The sequence below is a fragment of the Staurois parvus genome, unplaced genomic scaffold (genome assembly GCF_062004578.1).
Source record: "Staurois parvus isolate SC_StPar_1 unplaced genomic scaffold, SC_StPar_1.0 ptg000602l, whole genome shotgun sequence".
NCBI lineage: Eukaryota > Metazoa > Chordata > Amphibia > Anura > Ranidae > Staurois > Staurois parvus.
In genome coordinates, this window is record NW_028318398.1 from 1552261 (window position 1) to 1569706 (window position 17446).

The 17446-nt window shown below is 46.8% G+C and overlaps 1 protein-coding gene across 1 annotated transcript in view; it reads left to right on the plus strand.

The window, feature by feature from the left end:
* LOC149449832 (vomeronasal type-2 receptor 26-like) overlaps positions 1-17446 on the plus strand; it is a 75540-nt gene that overhangs the window by 41503 nt on the left and 16591 nt on the right. Inside the window, exons 4-5 of the mRNA XM_089692726.1 lie at positions 1479-1770; positions 7146-7466. Coding sequence (XP_089548852.1) covers positions 1479-1770; positions 7146-7466 — 613 coding nt within the window. The remainder of the gene's footprint in view (positions 1-1478; positions 1771-7145; positions 7467-17446) is intronic.

Sequence of the window (17446 nt, forward strand, 5' to 3'; positions counted from 1 at the left end):
CACAGTCTCCACTCTAATTCATCCCAAAGGTGTTCTATCGGGTTGAGGTCAGGACTCTGAGCAGACCAGTCAAGTTCCTCCACCCCAAATTTGCTCATCCATGTCTTTATGGACCTTGCTTTGTGCACTAGTGTGCAGTCATGTTTTACCAGGAAGAAGCCATCCCCAAACTGTTCCCACAAAGTTGGGAGCATGAAATTGTCCAAAATGTCTTGGTATACCTTAAGAGTTCCCTTCACTGAAACTGAGGGATTGAGTTTTGCTTAGTTCCAGTGAAGGGAACTCTTAAGGTGTCAGCATATTAAGACATTTTGGACAATATCATGCTCCCAACTTTGTGGGAAGAGTTTGGGGATGGCTCCTTCCTGCTCCAACATCACTGCACACCAGTGCACAAAGCAAGGTCCATGAAGACATGGATAAGCGAGTTTGGGATGGAGTAACTTGACTGTTCTGACCTCAACTCCAGAGAACACCTTTGGGATGAATTAGATTGGAGACTGCGAGCCAGGCCTTCTCGGCCAACATTAGTGCTTGACCTCACAAATGTGCTTCTGGAAGAATGGTCAAACATTCCCATAGACACACTCCTAAACCGTGTGGGCGGCCTTCCCAGAAGTTTTGAAGTTATTATGGCTACAAAGGATAGGCCAACTTAACATTGAACCCTACGGACTAAGACTGGGATGCTAATAAAGTTCAGGTGTGTATAAAGTTAGGCATCCCAATACTTTTGGTAATATACAGTAGTATATATATATATATATATGATCTGTGGTCTAGGGGGCTTAGCTGGATCAAACCCATCTTGTCAGGGAAGTCATTAAAGGTCATTGCAGGGATACTCTCATCTCTGTCACCATTATTGTTTGCCATATATGTGATCTCAATGGGAAATACCATTCAATACCATAGTCTTAGCTACCATTGCTCAATATATGGCACACAAATAAAACTAGACAGGGGGACCCTGTGATCATGTCATCGTAGAGGTCAGGCCCATGACCAGGTGAAACAGGTTATTGGGGTGTGGCTTGGGAGGAGGCAAAATTGAAGGCTATTTGGTATACTTAGATCCAGGAGGAATTTTGTTGGAAAAATGTAATTCTAAGAACATTCTTTGATTTTTTTAATCATTAATGGGGTCAAATCGATGTTTGTTTTTAACCACATTGATGGCTATGTGGTTTCGTTTGGTAAAGTCTATTTGTTCCTAAATAGAATGCTAAAAGCAAATTAAATTTTGAACTACTTTCGAACAACATTCACCAAGTCATTGAATGTTCTGATAATTTTTTAACAAGTTTTTGTTTTCAAACATTGCTTGAAAATCTACTAGCGTATAGCTTAATGTGTCTCTGTGCCACCAAGACGAGTGTTTGTTTTGTCAGAGATGTAGGAGAGGCCATCAGAGGCCAGTTGGTGTACGTCCATTGTAAAATGTATGCTAATCCACCACAAATATTTTTTCTTTACAGATTTGATAGTGATACAGTTATAAATGTTTTTGCTTTTCTTTCTGCTATACGCGATGTTAATAAAAATCCAAATATTTTGCCGAATCTTACACTTGGATTTCGTGTACTAGATTCATATTTGCATCCTAGTTTTGCTGTAAGGAATGTTCTAAGGATTTTATCTGGACCACGGAAGACAGTCCCTAATTATTCATGTTCTAAAGAAGCTGAACTGGTGGGTTTCATTGGAGATCTTTGTTCAGTGACAACAATTCCAATGGCAGAGATACTGGGAATCTATGGATATACACAGGTAGATGCTGACTATTGTAATTCCCTCCTCATTGGCTTACCTAATCGCAGGTTATCCCCTCTTCAGTCTTTCATGAATGCTGCTGCCAGACTCATTCACCTCACCAACCATTCCATATCTTCCACCCCTCTCTGACAATCCCTCCACTGGCTTCCCATTGTCCAACAAATCAATTTCAAAACATTAACAATAACATATAAAGCCATTTATAACTCTACCCCAAATTACATCACCGATCTTGTCTCCAAATATCACCCAAACCGTCCTCTCCGCTCCTCGCACAACCCCCTGCTCACTAGCTCGCTTGTCTCCTTCTCCCACGCTCATCTCCAAGACTTCTCCAGAGCCTCCCCCATCTTCTGGAACTCTCTACCCCAATTTGTCTGTCTATAGCCTACACTTTTAGGTGATCTCTGAAAACCTCTCTCTTCAGGGAAGCCTATCCTGCCCTCAGCTAATAATGGAATCTTCTATTCCTCCTACCAGTCCATCCCCCACAGTTATTACCATTTGTACCACTAGCCCCTCCCTCTTAGATTGTAAGCTCCCAGGATCAGGGTCCTCCTAACCTTCTTGTTATGAACTGTATTGTTGCTGTATTGTCCCCCTTTATATTGTAAAGCTCTGAGCAAACTGTTGGCGCCATAAATCCTGTATAATAATAATAATGATAATAATAATATTCCTTTTATCTTTCCATCATGTGCAAAATTCTAATAACATAAAGCCAATGAGAAAATCATGTTATTCAATGCAACTGAAATGATTGTGAAAATAACTGTTTGTGCATGGAACTCCTGGTATTAAGTTTTAAAGGACAATTATATTTAGTATGTTGTCTTTAATTAAACCCCCATCCTCCTGATTGTATCCTGCTTGATAAAATGCTTAGCCTCCCCCTTTTGTTTTCACTGTGAGCCCCTGCCCAGAATAGCAAAGCTTTTGCAAGTGTAGCACCTTCCTAGTTAGTACAGGCTGTTAGGAAAATGTAGTACAGCTCTTCTGTAATCAGTGGAGCCGGGGGTCATTATTCTGGCTTGCTCGGTGTTTCACCAACTGATGCTCTGATTGCTTTCCTCTGGTGGGGGGGAGAAGTAGAGTGGGGATCGGTGGTGATGACAGGGGAGCAATGTTAGAGGGAGGGTAATGATGATGGGCTGGCTTCTTGTTGCAGTGTGGTGAGTGTAGGACAGCCATCAGTGGATGCACATGCCAGGCTCCTGTCTGTGTGATGAGTGACATGTGAGGTCAGACCTCGGCTCTAGCAGTGTGTGTGATCCTCCAGTGCTTTGTAATGATCATTCCTCATCCATGAGATCACATGACAGTGTATGTGCGCATCAAAGTGAATGTAAAAATCTCACAACTGGTCCAGTGTGAACAGTCTGTGGTGGAGGCTGGATGTCCCACCAGAGGCTCTATGCCCCTCCTCCAGTACCACTGAATGCAGACTGAAGGGGGAATAGTTCAGTTGGATTTCTTCTTCCTCCATTACCTGCTTCCTTTTTGGAATGCCCCAAATTGCTCTGCATGGGGGAGCACTAGGAAGGATGATACGGATTTCCTGGCAGAGGACATTTGATCTGATCCAGTAGTGACCACACTTAGGGGTGGGATGGCTGTGACCTGTATACCGTGAATAGATCCCATAGACTGGAGGAGCCCAGGGTGACCACTCTATATGCTCTTATGTCCAGCATGCTATGTACTGGGAGGTAAGGCAGATTTCATACACCCCTAGTGCCATCTAGCTGGATGAGCTCTGATCACACACTACTATTTCATTCACTGCTCATCCATAGAATACCTAGAGTTGCCACCTGTCCAGGATTCATCAGTCTGGGTTTTGAATCATGTGTCCAGATTTCAGTCTGCCGGAAAATTGGACACATTAGTCAGATCACGCTGTGGCTCCCCAAGTAACCAAAATATTCACACACAAATGCCATTCCAAGAGCTGTGGGTGGCTGGGGGCAGGACTGGCATCATTGGGGGAATGGGGTGATGATGTCAACAAGAGAAATTTGGCCACACCCACTGTTCGCCGTGGCACGCTATGTGCCTCGCTTTACTACTCTCCCCTTCGGGCACCTAAAGGTGTCCCAGGTCTTTTATGATCCTATAGTGTATACTTCAGTAAATAAATTTGCCCTGCACCGCTACAGTGTTCAGGTTTGGTTTAAAGAAACGGTGGCAACCCTAGGCCAGGGGGCCATGGTTGCGGCAGTCAGTGGTGGCAGAGTGTGGTGGTGAGGGGGGGGGGGGTTGGTTACGTGTTGGATAGGGAAGCACAAGAACTAAATACACCACTGAACGCATCATGGAACGCAGCGTGGCATGACTTCATCACACCAGCGCTGCAGTCCTTGGTGCGTTCCAGCTCTCACTCCAGATGTTTGATTGGTGACCAGTTATGTAGGGCTACACCGATAGGACCAGACTGAAAAGCAGGAAAAGTAATAAGATTTATTAGGAATGCACACTTTTTTTTAAAATACAAGCACCAACAAAACACAAAACTCCCTATCTAACCTGACAATTAAAATGACATTAAAGTTTCATTTTTTTTTCAATAAATAACAAACATGTCATACTTACATGCTCTGTTTAATGGTTTTGCAAAACCCCAATCCTCCCATCCTGGGGTCCCCTGCCGGCATTCCAGGCTCCTCCCCCCTCCTTATTGCGCACCATAGGAAGTCGCTTCCTATGGTGGTCACTTGTACGTGCTTGCTTCAAAGCTGAGCTTCATGTGTCTATACAGACATACATCCTGGCTTGGCCTGGCCCCCGCTGTCTACTCACTGGTCTTGAGCCAATGGCTCCCAATGCTGTGGGAGATGGCAGACATGCGCAGTGCTGGACCAAGATCGAGCTCAGGTGAGTATATAGGGGGGCTGTGGGGAGAGTTGCTTCTACCACTTTAATTAAATAATCTACAAACCAATGCAAATTTCCTAAGATATGTACAAGTGTAAACTACCTAAACTAAATGCAAAGCAGCAGGAGGAATCAGGTAACACAGTGTAAATTAGGAGGAACAAGGAACAGTGGATATGATGGGTCAGGAACAAGGGCGGACTGACAACTCATGGGGTCCCCGGGCAATAGGGAATCATGAGGTCCCTGTGTCCTAGCCTACACCCAAAAAAGCCTATGAAAAAGCCAATGAAAGGTACCAGGGGCATCTCATGGGGCCCCCTACTGACCCCGGGCCCTCGGGCAGTGCCCGAGCGCTCAAATGGTCAGTCCGCCCCTGGTCAGAAACAGGGCCAGAACAGGAATCACATACACAGGAAGCAGGTACAGGCAGTAGGAACAGGAGGATGGGGATAAAGGTTCATAGGAAGCAGGATCAGGATAACTGGCAAGGAGAAGCAAGTAAAACAGGTAAGGAACTGGGCCAGGACAAGGTTCAGGATCACAGAAAGCAGCAACAGGATGAAGGGCAGCAGGGGTGAAGTTTGTGATTGGAGGGAGTACAAAGACAAATGTCACATAATGCATTGCAGAGCCTGGGAAATCTGGACAGGTACAGAGATTGCATATCCACATTTAAACACCCTTGTTCTCATGGGGACAAGGTGCTTTGCCAGGGTTGTCCCTCAAAGCAAGGCCCATATTGAGGACATGTGGCCTGGTATGGTTCAGGAGGAGGAAAAAGTACCCTCCCCCCATTCCTGGCCATCTAGGCTGCATGCTTGGATAAGGGCCTGGTATGGATATTGGAGAGGGGCCCTATGCTTTTTTTCCACTTCTGTGTCGGATTACCCCTTAAACTCTATACAAGGTTCAAATAGTCAGGTGTAGAATTTGAAGAGAATCCACATTCTTTCTGGCAAGTCCCCCTAAAAATGTTGGTGGTGTCTGTCCTATGAATTTTGGGGGGCACCCCATGCTGTTTACTATCCCCACCCCTTTGTTCACATTCACCTTTTAGCTGGGAATTTCCAATGAAATGGGTTAGGTGGGGATGATTCACTGTTAGCAATACTGGTGCACTTCCCACTCCAGCAGGAGGTTTGACTCATTCGCTGAACCTCCAAACAAGCAAAACTCCGTCAGAGCATGGGTTGAGGCTGAACTAGAAGCTACTGGACCAGGCTTGTTTTAGCTTGAGTTCACACAGGATTGGTGTGGAAAACCTCCCTGCACTCATCCCATGCTGAGCGGAGAGTGGGCGATTGGGGATGTATACCATGGAAGCAGATGCTCCATATTCTCAGTGGTAGGAGAGGAGAGAAAGTGGTGAGGATTTCAGATCCCCACCACTTTTCCTCCTCGCTTTGCAGAGATGACAGTTTGGGCTAGAGGGATTTTGATTAATCAGCACCCTCACATGGACGGTGCTGACCAATTAGATGCCATCTAGCCTGTACTGTCATCCCTGCAAGGAGAGGAGAAAAAAAACACTTCACAGGTCTAGGGATTTGAAATCCGCACCGCTTTCTCTCCTCTCCTTGCAGCAAAGAAGCTGATTGGCTACCATGCACAGCTCCACCAGATTCTGAGTGAACCAGCTTTAGTATATAAACCCCTATATGTCTAGACCAGGGGTAGGCAACCTTAACCTCTTCCTGACCACCCTATAGCAGAACTACTGCTACAGGGTGGCGCACATTTGCCGCCCTACATATGCTGCCATTGGTGGCTACAGCTGTCAATCACCGGGTCCCGGCTGAAGATTGACCACTGACACCTGGCAATCGCCAAGAAACACTGACAGGGGAGAGGTCTGTATGTAAACAACAGCATGCTGCTTACATAGTGAAACACCTTCCTAACCCCTTCCTACCCAGGGCAATTAGTACAGTGGCAGTGCATTTTATTAGCACTGATCACTGTATTAGTGTCACTGTGGATCTCAGTGGCAGTTAGTCAGTTCTCCCCAGTATCAGAATGCCGTAGTCCCGCTACAAGTCGCTGATCACCGCCATTACTACTATATATAAAAAAATACTATACTATTCTGCCCAGTGTATTACTTCACAATGACCTGCAGATCTCTTCTTTCCTGCTGCCGGCACCACTCTGGAGACCCCTAGCCGGGATAAGAGGTGGAGTGCAGTGGGTATCATGGGACAGGAGCCACCACTACAGAGGAGGCATCGGCTTATGCGGCTCTTGTTCCTTACTACAGATCCAGCTTTATAAGTAGCATTGCACTCTGTTTGCTGCTCAGGGATGGGGGGTCCGCAAGCCCAGACCACCATCTACCAGTCACCTAGCCACGATCAACTGATAGATAGCAATCCACAGGTTGCTGACCCCCAGTCTAGACTATAGTAGACTGATTTAATTCCTTTTATCTTGTGGATATATTTCATAAAATCGACTTCAGCATTGAAAATAATGGCTCTTTTTCTGTTCTATAGATCAGTTATGGAGCTACGGACTATTCTCTAACCAACAGGCTTCTCTATCCTCATGTATTCCGGACAGTTCAGAATGACCACGTTCATTATATGGCTGTTATTAAGTTGCTGAAACATTTTAGCTGGACGTGGGTTGGAATAATTGCATCACAAGATGATGCCGGAGAAAAAGATAAAGAGATATTAATAAAGTACATGAAAAGTAACAGTATTTGTGTGGAATATACAATATCAATCGGGTCTTATATGTTTGCTAATGCCATTTATGTAGAGCGTGCTATAAAACGTGATATCTCTGTTATTAAAGAGTCTAAAGCTAAAGTATTTGTAATATGTGGATCACTTATCAGTCAGAGTGTATTTTATATGTATTTACATGATGTAAGTACTAGCTTTGAAAAAACATTTATCTTTCCTCCTCTGAGGTATTTGAGCTTTTCTGGAGATAATCCAATATCTGCCTTTAATGGTAGCTTGGCTGTGGATTTATATCCTTTATTCATTCCAAATAAACAACATTTTTTTGATGGAATCGACAAGACTTTTAGCTTAACTAATTCATTTGGAGACATCTATATTTTATCAATTGCAAAGTGTATGTCTGCAAACAAAGAAAATGAAAATAGTACCATATCATGTCCACTTAACTATACTGATTGTATAATGGAAGAAATGTGTCCAAATTTATTTCCTTTTGTGCATCAAGGACTCGCTCCACGAATTTATTATGCAGTGAAAGCTATGGCTGAAGTACTGCATTATATGAACCTGATCTATAAAGGAACATTGAATACAAAACAACCTTACAGGCACAAGGTAGAGTACTCTCTTTTTTTGGTAAATATAAAATGAAAAAGCGATATGGTCAAATTTCAAATATTTAATCCCTCTACAAAAAAAAAGAAAAAGAAAAGTTGTTCCTGTAATAAAACAATTTTGTTGGTGATGTTGACATATTCAGAGGAGGATTGGGAATTTATAGCCAGGGGGGCAAACACCACCAATTGGCCCATTCATGGTAGGGACACTTTCAGGGACAAATCACACTGCAATATGAACGGGGTGAATAAATTTTTTTTGCACTACTGTTTCCTTGCTCTGTCAGGCTTCCCTCTACTAAGTCACCGGTCACACCGCTGCGATTTAAAATTGTGAGATTTGTGTGCAATTTCAGGTGCAATTTCTGAAGACTTTATGGCTACTTGTGAAGATTTTCAATGATTTCTTGCAATTTGCAGTGCAATTTACATTATATTCTATGTAAGTGAAATCGTAACAAATCTGCAGAAAAAGTAATGCAAGAACTATAGAAATTGCGCTGAAGCAAATCGGACATGTTAAGACACTGACATTCACATTCATTAGATGAAATTTCAGGTGTGATTTCAATTCACATTAGGTTCAATTAAAATCGCACCGGTATGATTGGGCACTAACATGTTTTTTCAGCTACACCCTATACATATACACTATATTGCCAAAAGTACTTGGACACCCCTCAAAATCATTGGATTCAGGTGTTGCAATCCCCTCCATGGATGCAGGTGTATAAAATCAAGCCCATAGGCATGCAGACTGCATTTACAATCATTGGTGAAAGAATGGGTCGCTCTCAAGAGCTCAGTTAATTCAAGCGTGGTACCATGATAAGTTGCCCCCTATACATTAAGTCCATCCATGAAATTGCCTTGCTACTAAATATTCCATGGCCAATGGTTAGTGGTATTATAACAAAGTGGAAGCAACTGGGAACAGCAACTTTCATGTAAAATGAGAGAGCGGGGGGGCATGACTTGGGGCGCATGGAGCTGTAGGGATCAGGGGTGTTCCAGAGTCCATAGAATCTAAGGACTTAGTCGGAGCAGTTACTGCCATCTTCAACCAGTTACTGCAACAGCCTAAAGATGCATATATTGAGCTGGACTGCGTACACCGCACTCTGGGCCAAGGAATCCTGACCCCTCTTTTGTTCATGATATTCTATGCAGGGTTCCCTATTTCAAGGTCAAGGATGCCATTATGCGTGCAGCCAGCACACAAGATACCATCTTGTTTAACGAGATACCAGTGATGTTCCTCCCTGACATTTCCCACTCACTCACAGGATTGACACATTAGATACCAATGGCGGTTCCTCTTTCAACTCAGTGCCTCCCAGAATGGTAAATCTGTGCAGTTCCGCACTCTTGGGGACTTGCCCACCTTCCTCGGCACTTTTGAACTGCCTCAAGTGGCTTTTCTGGACTGGCCCTTTCAACTCCAGGTCTTCCTTTTGCCCCACAATGGCAGTGGTCCAGCAGGAAGAAGCTCTCCAGATTCTCTTCTCAGAAGATTCCAGATGGTTGACTTCCAAGCTGCTATGCATTGGGAGGTTTTCCTTTTTCTATTTGTGTTTGCATTTGACTGCATGGCCTCCACCCCTACTAGGTGGTTTCCGAAGTTCTGTTGGTTCCATGCTCTTAAATAACTACATTAATGTTATTTTTCTTGAATTGTCATTGTTACATGTGTTTTTTTTTGTTATCCATTCCTTGTGTGTTTTGGTTTGGGGTTAGCTCCCGAGTACTACCACCTGTTTTTGGGGGGAATGGTAGGGGGCTCCTTCAATCCTTCCTGTGAGGGTTTTGCGCCCCACCTTTCTTTTTGTGGGGTAAGCTCTCCCACTGCTCGCGGGCTCATGCTTCTCTGGGGAGGAGGATAGCTTGTTTTCCTCCATTTACCTCCTGAGGGTATGTTATACACATTTTTCATGAAGGGGTTGCTCTTTAACTTGAGTAGCTTCCCTCTTGGTATCTGTTTCCCTGTGGGAGGCCTGGACCAGGACCTGCTCAATGTGCCTTTGACATTCCCCACCTAGGCATTTGTTTCCCTCGCCCTTTATTCCCTATGGTGGGTAGGATCCCAATTAGTTTCTCCTCTGTCAACTGCAGAGGATTTATTACCCCAGAGAAGCAGAGCCAAATGCTCTATCACTTTCATAAGACTGGATCCCAAATTTTTCAGGAGACCCATTTCCATATGGACAGTATTCCGGTTCTCCAAAAGTCTCTACTACACCCAATGGTACCACAGTACTAATACACAAGCCAGGTCTAAGGGGGTGTTGGTGGCCTTCCATAATATCTTTAGTTCTGAGGTCTTGGACTCCCACATAGATCCTACCAGTCATTATATTGTTCTTAAATTGAAACATCAGGACTTTGTCTTTATAGTGGTAAATATTTATGGTCCCAATCAGGACCAGGGTCCCTTTCTCTCCGCGGTTCTGACCAAATTGTCCTCTTTTGGTGGTCCCTGTTTCATCGCGGGACGTTACTTTCATATAGTTTTTCACCTATCTTGGATACTTCCTCAGGTAAATCGTCTTTTTCCTTCTGAGTGTTAACTCAAATTAAAACCCGTCTACATGATTTGCATTCAGTGGACGTCTGGCACGTTCTGTACCCTTCAGAGCGGGACAATAGTTATTTCTCAGCGGCTCACGCATCTTACAGCCTCATTGATTGCTTTTTAGTTTTGCATTGCTTACTCGATTCCCCTATTTCAGCCTCACTTGGTCACTTCTTATGGTCGGACCACTATCCCATCCATCTCACCATACACAACCTCTCTACGTCTTCTCATTGTTTTTCCTGGCGTTTAAATGATACTCTGCTTAAAGACTACCTATGTGTCGCGGAGGTTACAAAAGCTATCCAGAATTTTGTTCTTCGGATACTACGGGTCCCCTTATGCAATGGGAAGCCTACAAATGTGTTCTCCAGGGGGGTTGCATTTAGCACGGCTCCCGCTTAAAGAAGTCTCGGGCTTCGGACATTCGCCGGTTGTTTTTGGTTGTCGCGGCCTTAGAGTCCACTCATAAGCGCACTTTGGATCCTTTTCTCTCGGTTGATCTGTGTAATGCCCACCGGGATCTACTTCAATTGCTGGACTCCTCCTCCCTCATTGCATGTGATAGTGTGCATAATACTCATTATTCTTTAGCCAATAAATGTGGCCAACGCTTGGCGTGGGTACTCCACTCTCGCCTGTCCCGTCACCCGATCCAATGTATTCAGGCACCCGATAATATCAAAACTTATCATAATAAAGGAATCTCCTTGGCGTTTGAACGTTTCTATTTTGAACTCTATAATTTATCTCTGTGACCCCTAATGCTCCTGTTGGCCCTTGCCCCTTTCAGTATATCACATAGATGGCATTGCCGGTTCTTGATGCATAGTACTCCTAAGATCTTGAGGAGCCTTTTTCTGTTCCAGAAGTCCTTGGGGCAATTAAAGATCTCAAATCCGGTAAGTGCATGGGTCCCAATGGGTTTTCTCCATGATTCTATAAACTTTTGCGCCTTTGCTGGCCCCGCTTTTAGCCCAAGCTTTTAATGTCATTGACAACTCTCACCTGTCTTATCCAGCCTTTCAGCCAATATTTTAATTATTCCTAAACTGGATAAGGATTCATCCCTCTACAGTAGTTATCGCTTAATTTCCCTGATTAACCTAGATGTCAAGTTATTTGCTAATCTTATGGAGAATCCTTTGTCACTGTTCCTCCCTGCTTTGATTCACCAGGATCAGGTGGGTTTCGTTTTGGGTTGTAAGGCTAGGAATAACACCACTAAAATGATTCATCTTATTTCCTATATCAAATAGCATCACCTGAAGGCTTGCCTTCTTTTGTTTGACGCTGAGAAGGCGTTTGATTGAGTAGATTGGCGTGTTTTGCGCCTCACTCTGGAGCAGATAGGTTTGGGATCAAGGTATACTGCCGGGATTATGTCCCTTTATTCTTATCCCATGGCGTTGGTTCTTGTGAATGACACATTATTATTATTACATCGAGTTTATATAGCGCCAAAGGGTTTGCTCAGCGCTGTACAATACATGAAACAGTACAGCAACTACAAACAGCACACGAGGGGTTAGAGGGCCCTACTCTTTTGAGCTTACAATCTAGGAGGGAGGGGGTAGTGGTACAGGAGGAAGTGGCTGTGGGGGATGGAGTGGTAGGAGGAATGAAGGAGAACGGCTGTTAGGTGAGGGTGGGGTAGGCTTCCCTGAAGAGGTGGGTTTTCAGGGAGTGCCTGAAGGTGAGGAGGGAAGGTGACAGTCTGATGGATTGGGGTAGTGAGTTCCAGAGGATGGGGGATGACCTGGAGAAGTCTTGCAGACGTGTGTGGGAGTAGGAGACCAGGGAGCAAGATAGAAGGAGGTCCTGTGAAGAGCGAAGGGTACGGGTAGGGTGGTACCTGGGAATCAGGTTGGTGAGGTAGTTAGGGGCAGTGTTGTGAATGGCTTTGTAGGTCAGAGTGAGTAGTTTGATGTGTTGGGCGATAGGGAGCCAGTGGAGGGATAGGCAGAGGGGGGTGGCAGAGGTTGAGCGGTTGGTGAGGTGGATGAGTCTAGCCGCTGAGTTTAGGATGGTCTGAAGCGGGAAGAGCCTGCACTGGGGTAAACCGGTGATGAGGGAGTTGTAGTAGTCGAGGCGTGAGATAATCAGGGAGTGTACGAGTAGTTTAGTGGTGTCTGGGGTAATGAAGGTGCGTATCTTGGCGATGTTGCGAAGGTGGAGCCTGCATGTGTTTGTAAGTGATTTGACATGAGGTTGGAAGGAAAGGTTTGAGTCCAGAATGATGCCAAGGACTTTGGCTTGCAGGGCGGGATTGATGGTGGTGTTGTTGGTAGTGATGGATAGGATGGGGGGGGCGCGGGGGGGGGGGAAGATGAGAAGCTCGGTTTTGGAGAGGTTAAGCTTGAGGAAATGGAGCGACATCCAGTCAGAGATGTCGTTTAGGAGGTGAGTGATGCGGGCGGAGAATGTGGGGGTGAGGTGGGGGGTGGAGAGGTAAATTTGAGTGTCATCAGCACAGAGGGGGTAGTTGAAGCCGTGGGAGTGTATGAGTTTGCCAAGGGAGGAGGTGTAGATGGAGAAGAGAAGGGGTCCAAGGACAGCCCTGGCGGACCCCAACAGAGAGGGGGAGGGAAGGGGAGGTGGCACCGTTGTAGGAAACGCTGAAGGAGCGTTGGGATAAGTAAGAGGAGAACCAGGAGAGAGCAGTGTCTCTGATGCCAAGGGAAAGTAGTTTATTAAGGAGGAGGGGGTGGTCAACTGTGTCAAAAGCTGCGGAGAGGTCCAGGAGGAGGAGGACAGAGTAGTCGCCTTTGGCTTTGGCGGTTAGTAGGTCGTTGGTGATTTTGAGGAGGGCGGTTTCGGTGGAGTGTAGGGGATGGAAGCCAGACTGTAGTGAATCAAGGAGGTTGTTGTCAGTTAGGTGGGCGCTTAGGCAGTCGTAGACTAAGCGCTCAAGGAGCTTGGAAGTGAGTGGCAGCAGGGAGATGGGTCTGAGGTTGTTTGGGTCAGTGGGGTCCAGGGAGGGCTTTTTGAGTATGGGGGTGATGTGCGCATGCTTTAGGGGGGAGGGGAATGCACCGGTAGAGAGGGAGAGATTGAAGATATGGGTGAGGGAGCGGATGAGGGAAGAGGGGGGTGACCAGAGGAGTTGAGAGGGGATAGGGTCCAGGGGGCAGGTAGTGAGGCGGGTTTCTGAGAAGACCCTGGTGACTTCCTCAGTGGTAGAAGGGCTAAAGGAGTGCAGAGCTGGGGGGGTTACGGTAAGCGGGGTCTTGGGTGTGGTGGGGGGCAGTGCGGTTGCGAGGTCAGAGGAGGGAAGAGATGAGGGGGAGATGGGGGGGGGAGGCTAGGTGGGGAGGTAGATTGCGAGTTGACTATGTCCTTACGGATTGCGTCAATCTTGTTGTGGAAATGAGTGGCAATCTCGCGGGCGGTAAGTGAGGTACTGAGTGGAGGAAGGGGGGGGGGGGAGAGTAGGGAGTTGAAGGTGGAGAAGAGTCGGCGAGGGCAGGTTGAGAGGGTGTTGATCAGGTTTACGAAGTAAGCCTGCTTGGCGGCGTGGAGGGAGGAGGTGTAAGTGAGGAAGGCAGATTTGTAGAGGGAGAACGCACGAGGGGACCTGGTTTTGCGCTATAGTCTCTCCAGCGTGCAACTGCGGCATTTGAGGCATTTAGTATGGACGTTCTGCCATGGTTGGAGCGGTCTAGGTTTGATGTTGCGTATGGTTAGGGGTGCCAGAGAGTCTAGGGTAGCTGATAGTGAGCTGATACGTGGTGGTGGCTAGGTCAGGACATGACAGTGGAAGGATGCTGTCGTGTAGGTGGTCGGCAGCCGAGTGGAGGGGGGCCGGGTGCAGGTTGCGGAGATGCGGCGACGTCTCAATTTGCTTGGTGGCCTGGAGAGGTCCCTGGTCCGAGGCTGGGTGCCGGCTGCTGCAGGGCGCTGGGTGGTCTGAAGCAGCCCCTAGGTGCCGGGTGCAGGTAGCTTGGTGCCCGGTAACTGCGTGTCCAGAGGTAGTAGCTGGGTGCCTGGTAGCTGGGTGCAGGGTGTCCAGGGGTGGTAGTTGGGTGCCCGGTAGCTGGGTGTCCAGAGGTGGTAGCTGGGTGCCTGGTAGCTGGGTGCAGGGTGTCCAGGGGTGGTAGCTGGGTGCCGGTAGCTGGGTGCAGGGTGGCCTGAGGTGGGCCCAGAGCCATTGGGGAGGGATCAAGGGAGACAGGCAGGCCAGCGGGCTGGGTGGCGGAGCAGCTGGGCGGTGGAGCAGCTATCAGTGGGCCTGAGCTGGTTCCTGGTGGTCAGGGATGAACCCAGGGCTGGTGAGGAAGGCCCTGGGGAGGCTGGCAGGTCAGCGGGGATCGGGGGACGGAGCAGCGGCGGCCCGGGCCGATGCCCGGCGATCCGGTTCGGCCACGGCTAAAATCAAGGCCGCGGCTTCGGGTGCGGGGCAGGCCGCAAGTCCCGGAGCTCCGGGAAAAGATCCTGTGGCCTTACCTGGCCGATGAGCAGGGACCGGGAAGTCGTGGGGGCCCCGCTAGGGTCCGCTGCCGTGCAGGAGCTCGCCGCCACACTTCCGGTCCGCCGGATGTTCTGGATGCACCGAACACATCCTCTTCGTCCTTCTCTATCTCGAAAGGCATCAGGCAGGAATGCCCTCTTTCTTCTCTACTTTTTGTTTTGGTTATGGAACACCTGGCGCGGGCTACGGGCTATTGTGGCTATCCATACCCCTTCCTCTCATCACAAACTTTCTCTGCACATGACCTTCTGGTTTACATGCAACAGCCACTCATCTCACTCCCTAGTCTACTTCATGAGTTTCATAGGCTTGGTTAGTACAGTAACTTTAAACTGAATATCTCAAAAATGGAGGCGCTGAATACTACTCTGCCCAACAACATGTTGTTGCATCTTCACTCCAATTTTTCTTTTCAGTGGCATCTGAAGGATATTTCCTACCTCAGGGTACTGATACCTTCCAATCTTGCTGAACTGTACTCCCTTAATTGTCTGCCCCTGATTTCTTGTCTGCGTAAAGACTTGGCCTCATGGGGAGCTTCCTCTTTGCCCTGGTTTGGACGCATTAACACCCTTAAGATGGACACTTTACCTAAATTGCTCTACGTTTTCCAGACTATCCTGGTTTCAGTGCCCAGGAGTTTCTTCCTCTCCCTGCGTTCTATATCGATCAGGTTCAAGGGGCATCGTGGTTTTTTGAGACTGAAGTACAAGTTACTTGCTTATCCGAAGCTCTTGGGTGGAGTAGGCTTGCCTGATTTTGAGCTGTATTACAGAGCCGCCTTGCTGTCACATATGCTTGATTGGTTCCCCAGACCCTATCGTAAGGCTTCTTCCATGGTGGAATAAGACTTATCTCCGGTCGATTTACAAACTTTCCCCTGGGGTTATGGCCATGACTTACAGCACTTCCCCGGCTTGTCGCCCTTAACTGTGGAGGTCATGAGTGTATGGTATAGATGTGGCCTTAATACCCTACTGTCGTCGATCCTTCCCCACTGTTGTCTCTATTTGACAATCTCTCCTTTCCACAAGGGATGGGTTCTTCTATTCTTAGTCTCTTCTACCATGCCTCTTGGCTGGTAGCTCATGACTTAATTCATCCTCAGACGGGCCTCCCACTCCTCCCGGGTTGTCCCAGGGATTGGCTGACTGCTTTGCACTTATCTTCATTTTGTAAACACTTGCACTCCTCCTCTCATATCCATCGCCTGCTCTCTGAGTTTGAGCAGTTATGTTTCCTTTCTGAACCTACCAGACATCTTTTGGCTTCCCTCTACAGATTATTACATTCCGCAATTCACTCTGAACTTCCATCCTATACCAGGGCATGGTCCCAGTATCTGGGTAGGGACATATCTCATGGGGAATGGCTTACGTCATTCCATTTTGCCCATACATCTTCTATATCCTGCTACTCACAGGAATAAAATTTTAAGTTCCTCTCATGATGGTACAGTATAGGGATCCCTTGTCCATGCATAGGGTATTTCTTCTAAATCCGACCTTTGTTGGCGTTGTATTGAGGCTGTGGGCACTCATTTCCACATTTGGTGGGATTGCAATAGAATTCGACCCTTTTGGTACCAAGCCTTTGATGTTTATAATAAAATCTATGGCGAGTCCTTGACCTCTACCCCGGAGATGGCTCTTCTTTGTATATTACCGGGTTCCTTGGCGGCACAAAAGAGATGCCTACTGTGTTTCTTCTTATCTGCGGCTCGCCAACTGATACCCCTTTTTTGGAAAACAGCCACCCCTCCTCCCCTTTCTTTGTGGGTCATTACAATTAAGGATATGATGCGCATGGAAGAAATGTTGGCATTTGCCAATGACACTTATGACAAACATAAGCTATTGTGGTGGGTCTGGCTCCATTTCTCCTCCACGACCCTTCGGGAATTGTGTGTTCCTGCTGTGCCTCCCCAAACCTTGTTCATTTGGACTAGTGGACTCGCTGTCATCTGTCTAGGTACTGGTTTCCTTGCTTCAGACATGACTTGTTATGTCCCCCCCCCTTGGGATTTGTCCAGGTGACCACCGGTGTGGCCCTGCCCCCTGTCCTTTCCCGGTTCCTGACTCCCCCTCTGCCTTTTCTCACTTCCTGTGCTTGTTTCTTTTCTTTCCCTTTGTTTTTCCTTCTTGCTACATTTTCTACAGTGAGCTATCTAGTGACAGATATTAATGTTCCTTGTGCCTTATCTTAGGGTGCGCACCTGGGTCATATGTCATTGTAATGCTTATGTTGTTTACTAATTCTATCGTTGTGGTGTTCAGATTGTTTTTCTCTTTTTGGATTGTCTTCATGCTTAGACCAGTGCTCTGGTCCCATATGTCTGCACTCACTGTTTTCCCTTTTCTTTATATATATGTCTTCTTATAAAAAGTAATAAAGACAAATTTGCCTTTAAAATGAGAGAGCGGGGTCAGCGCAGCATGCT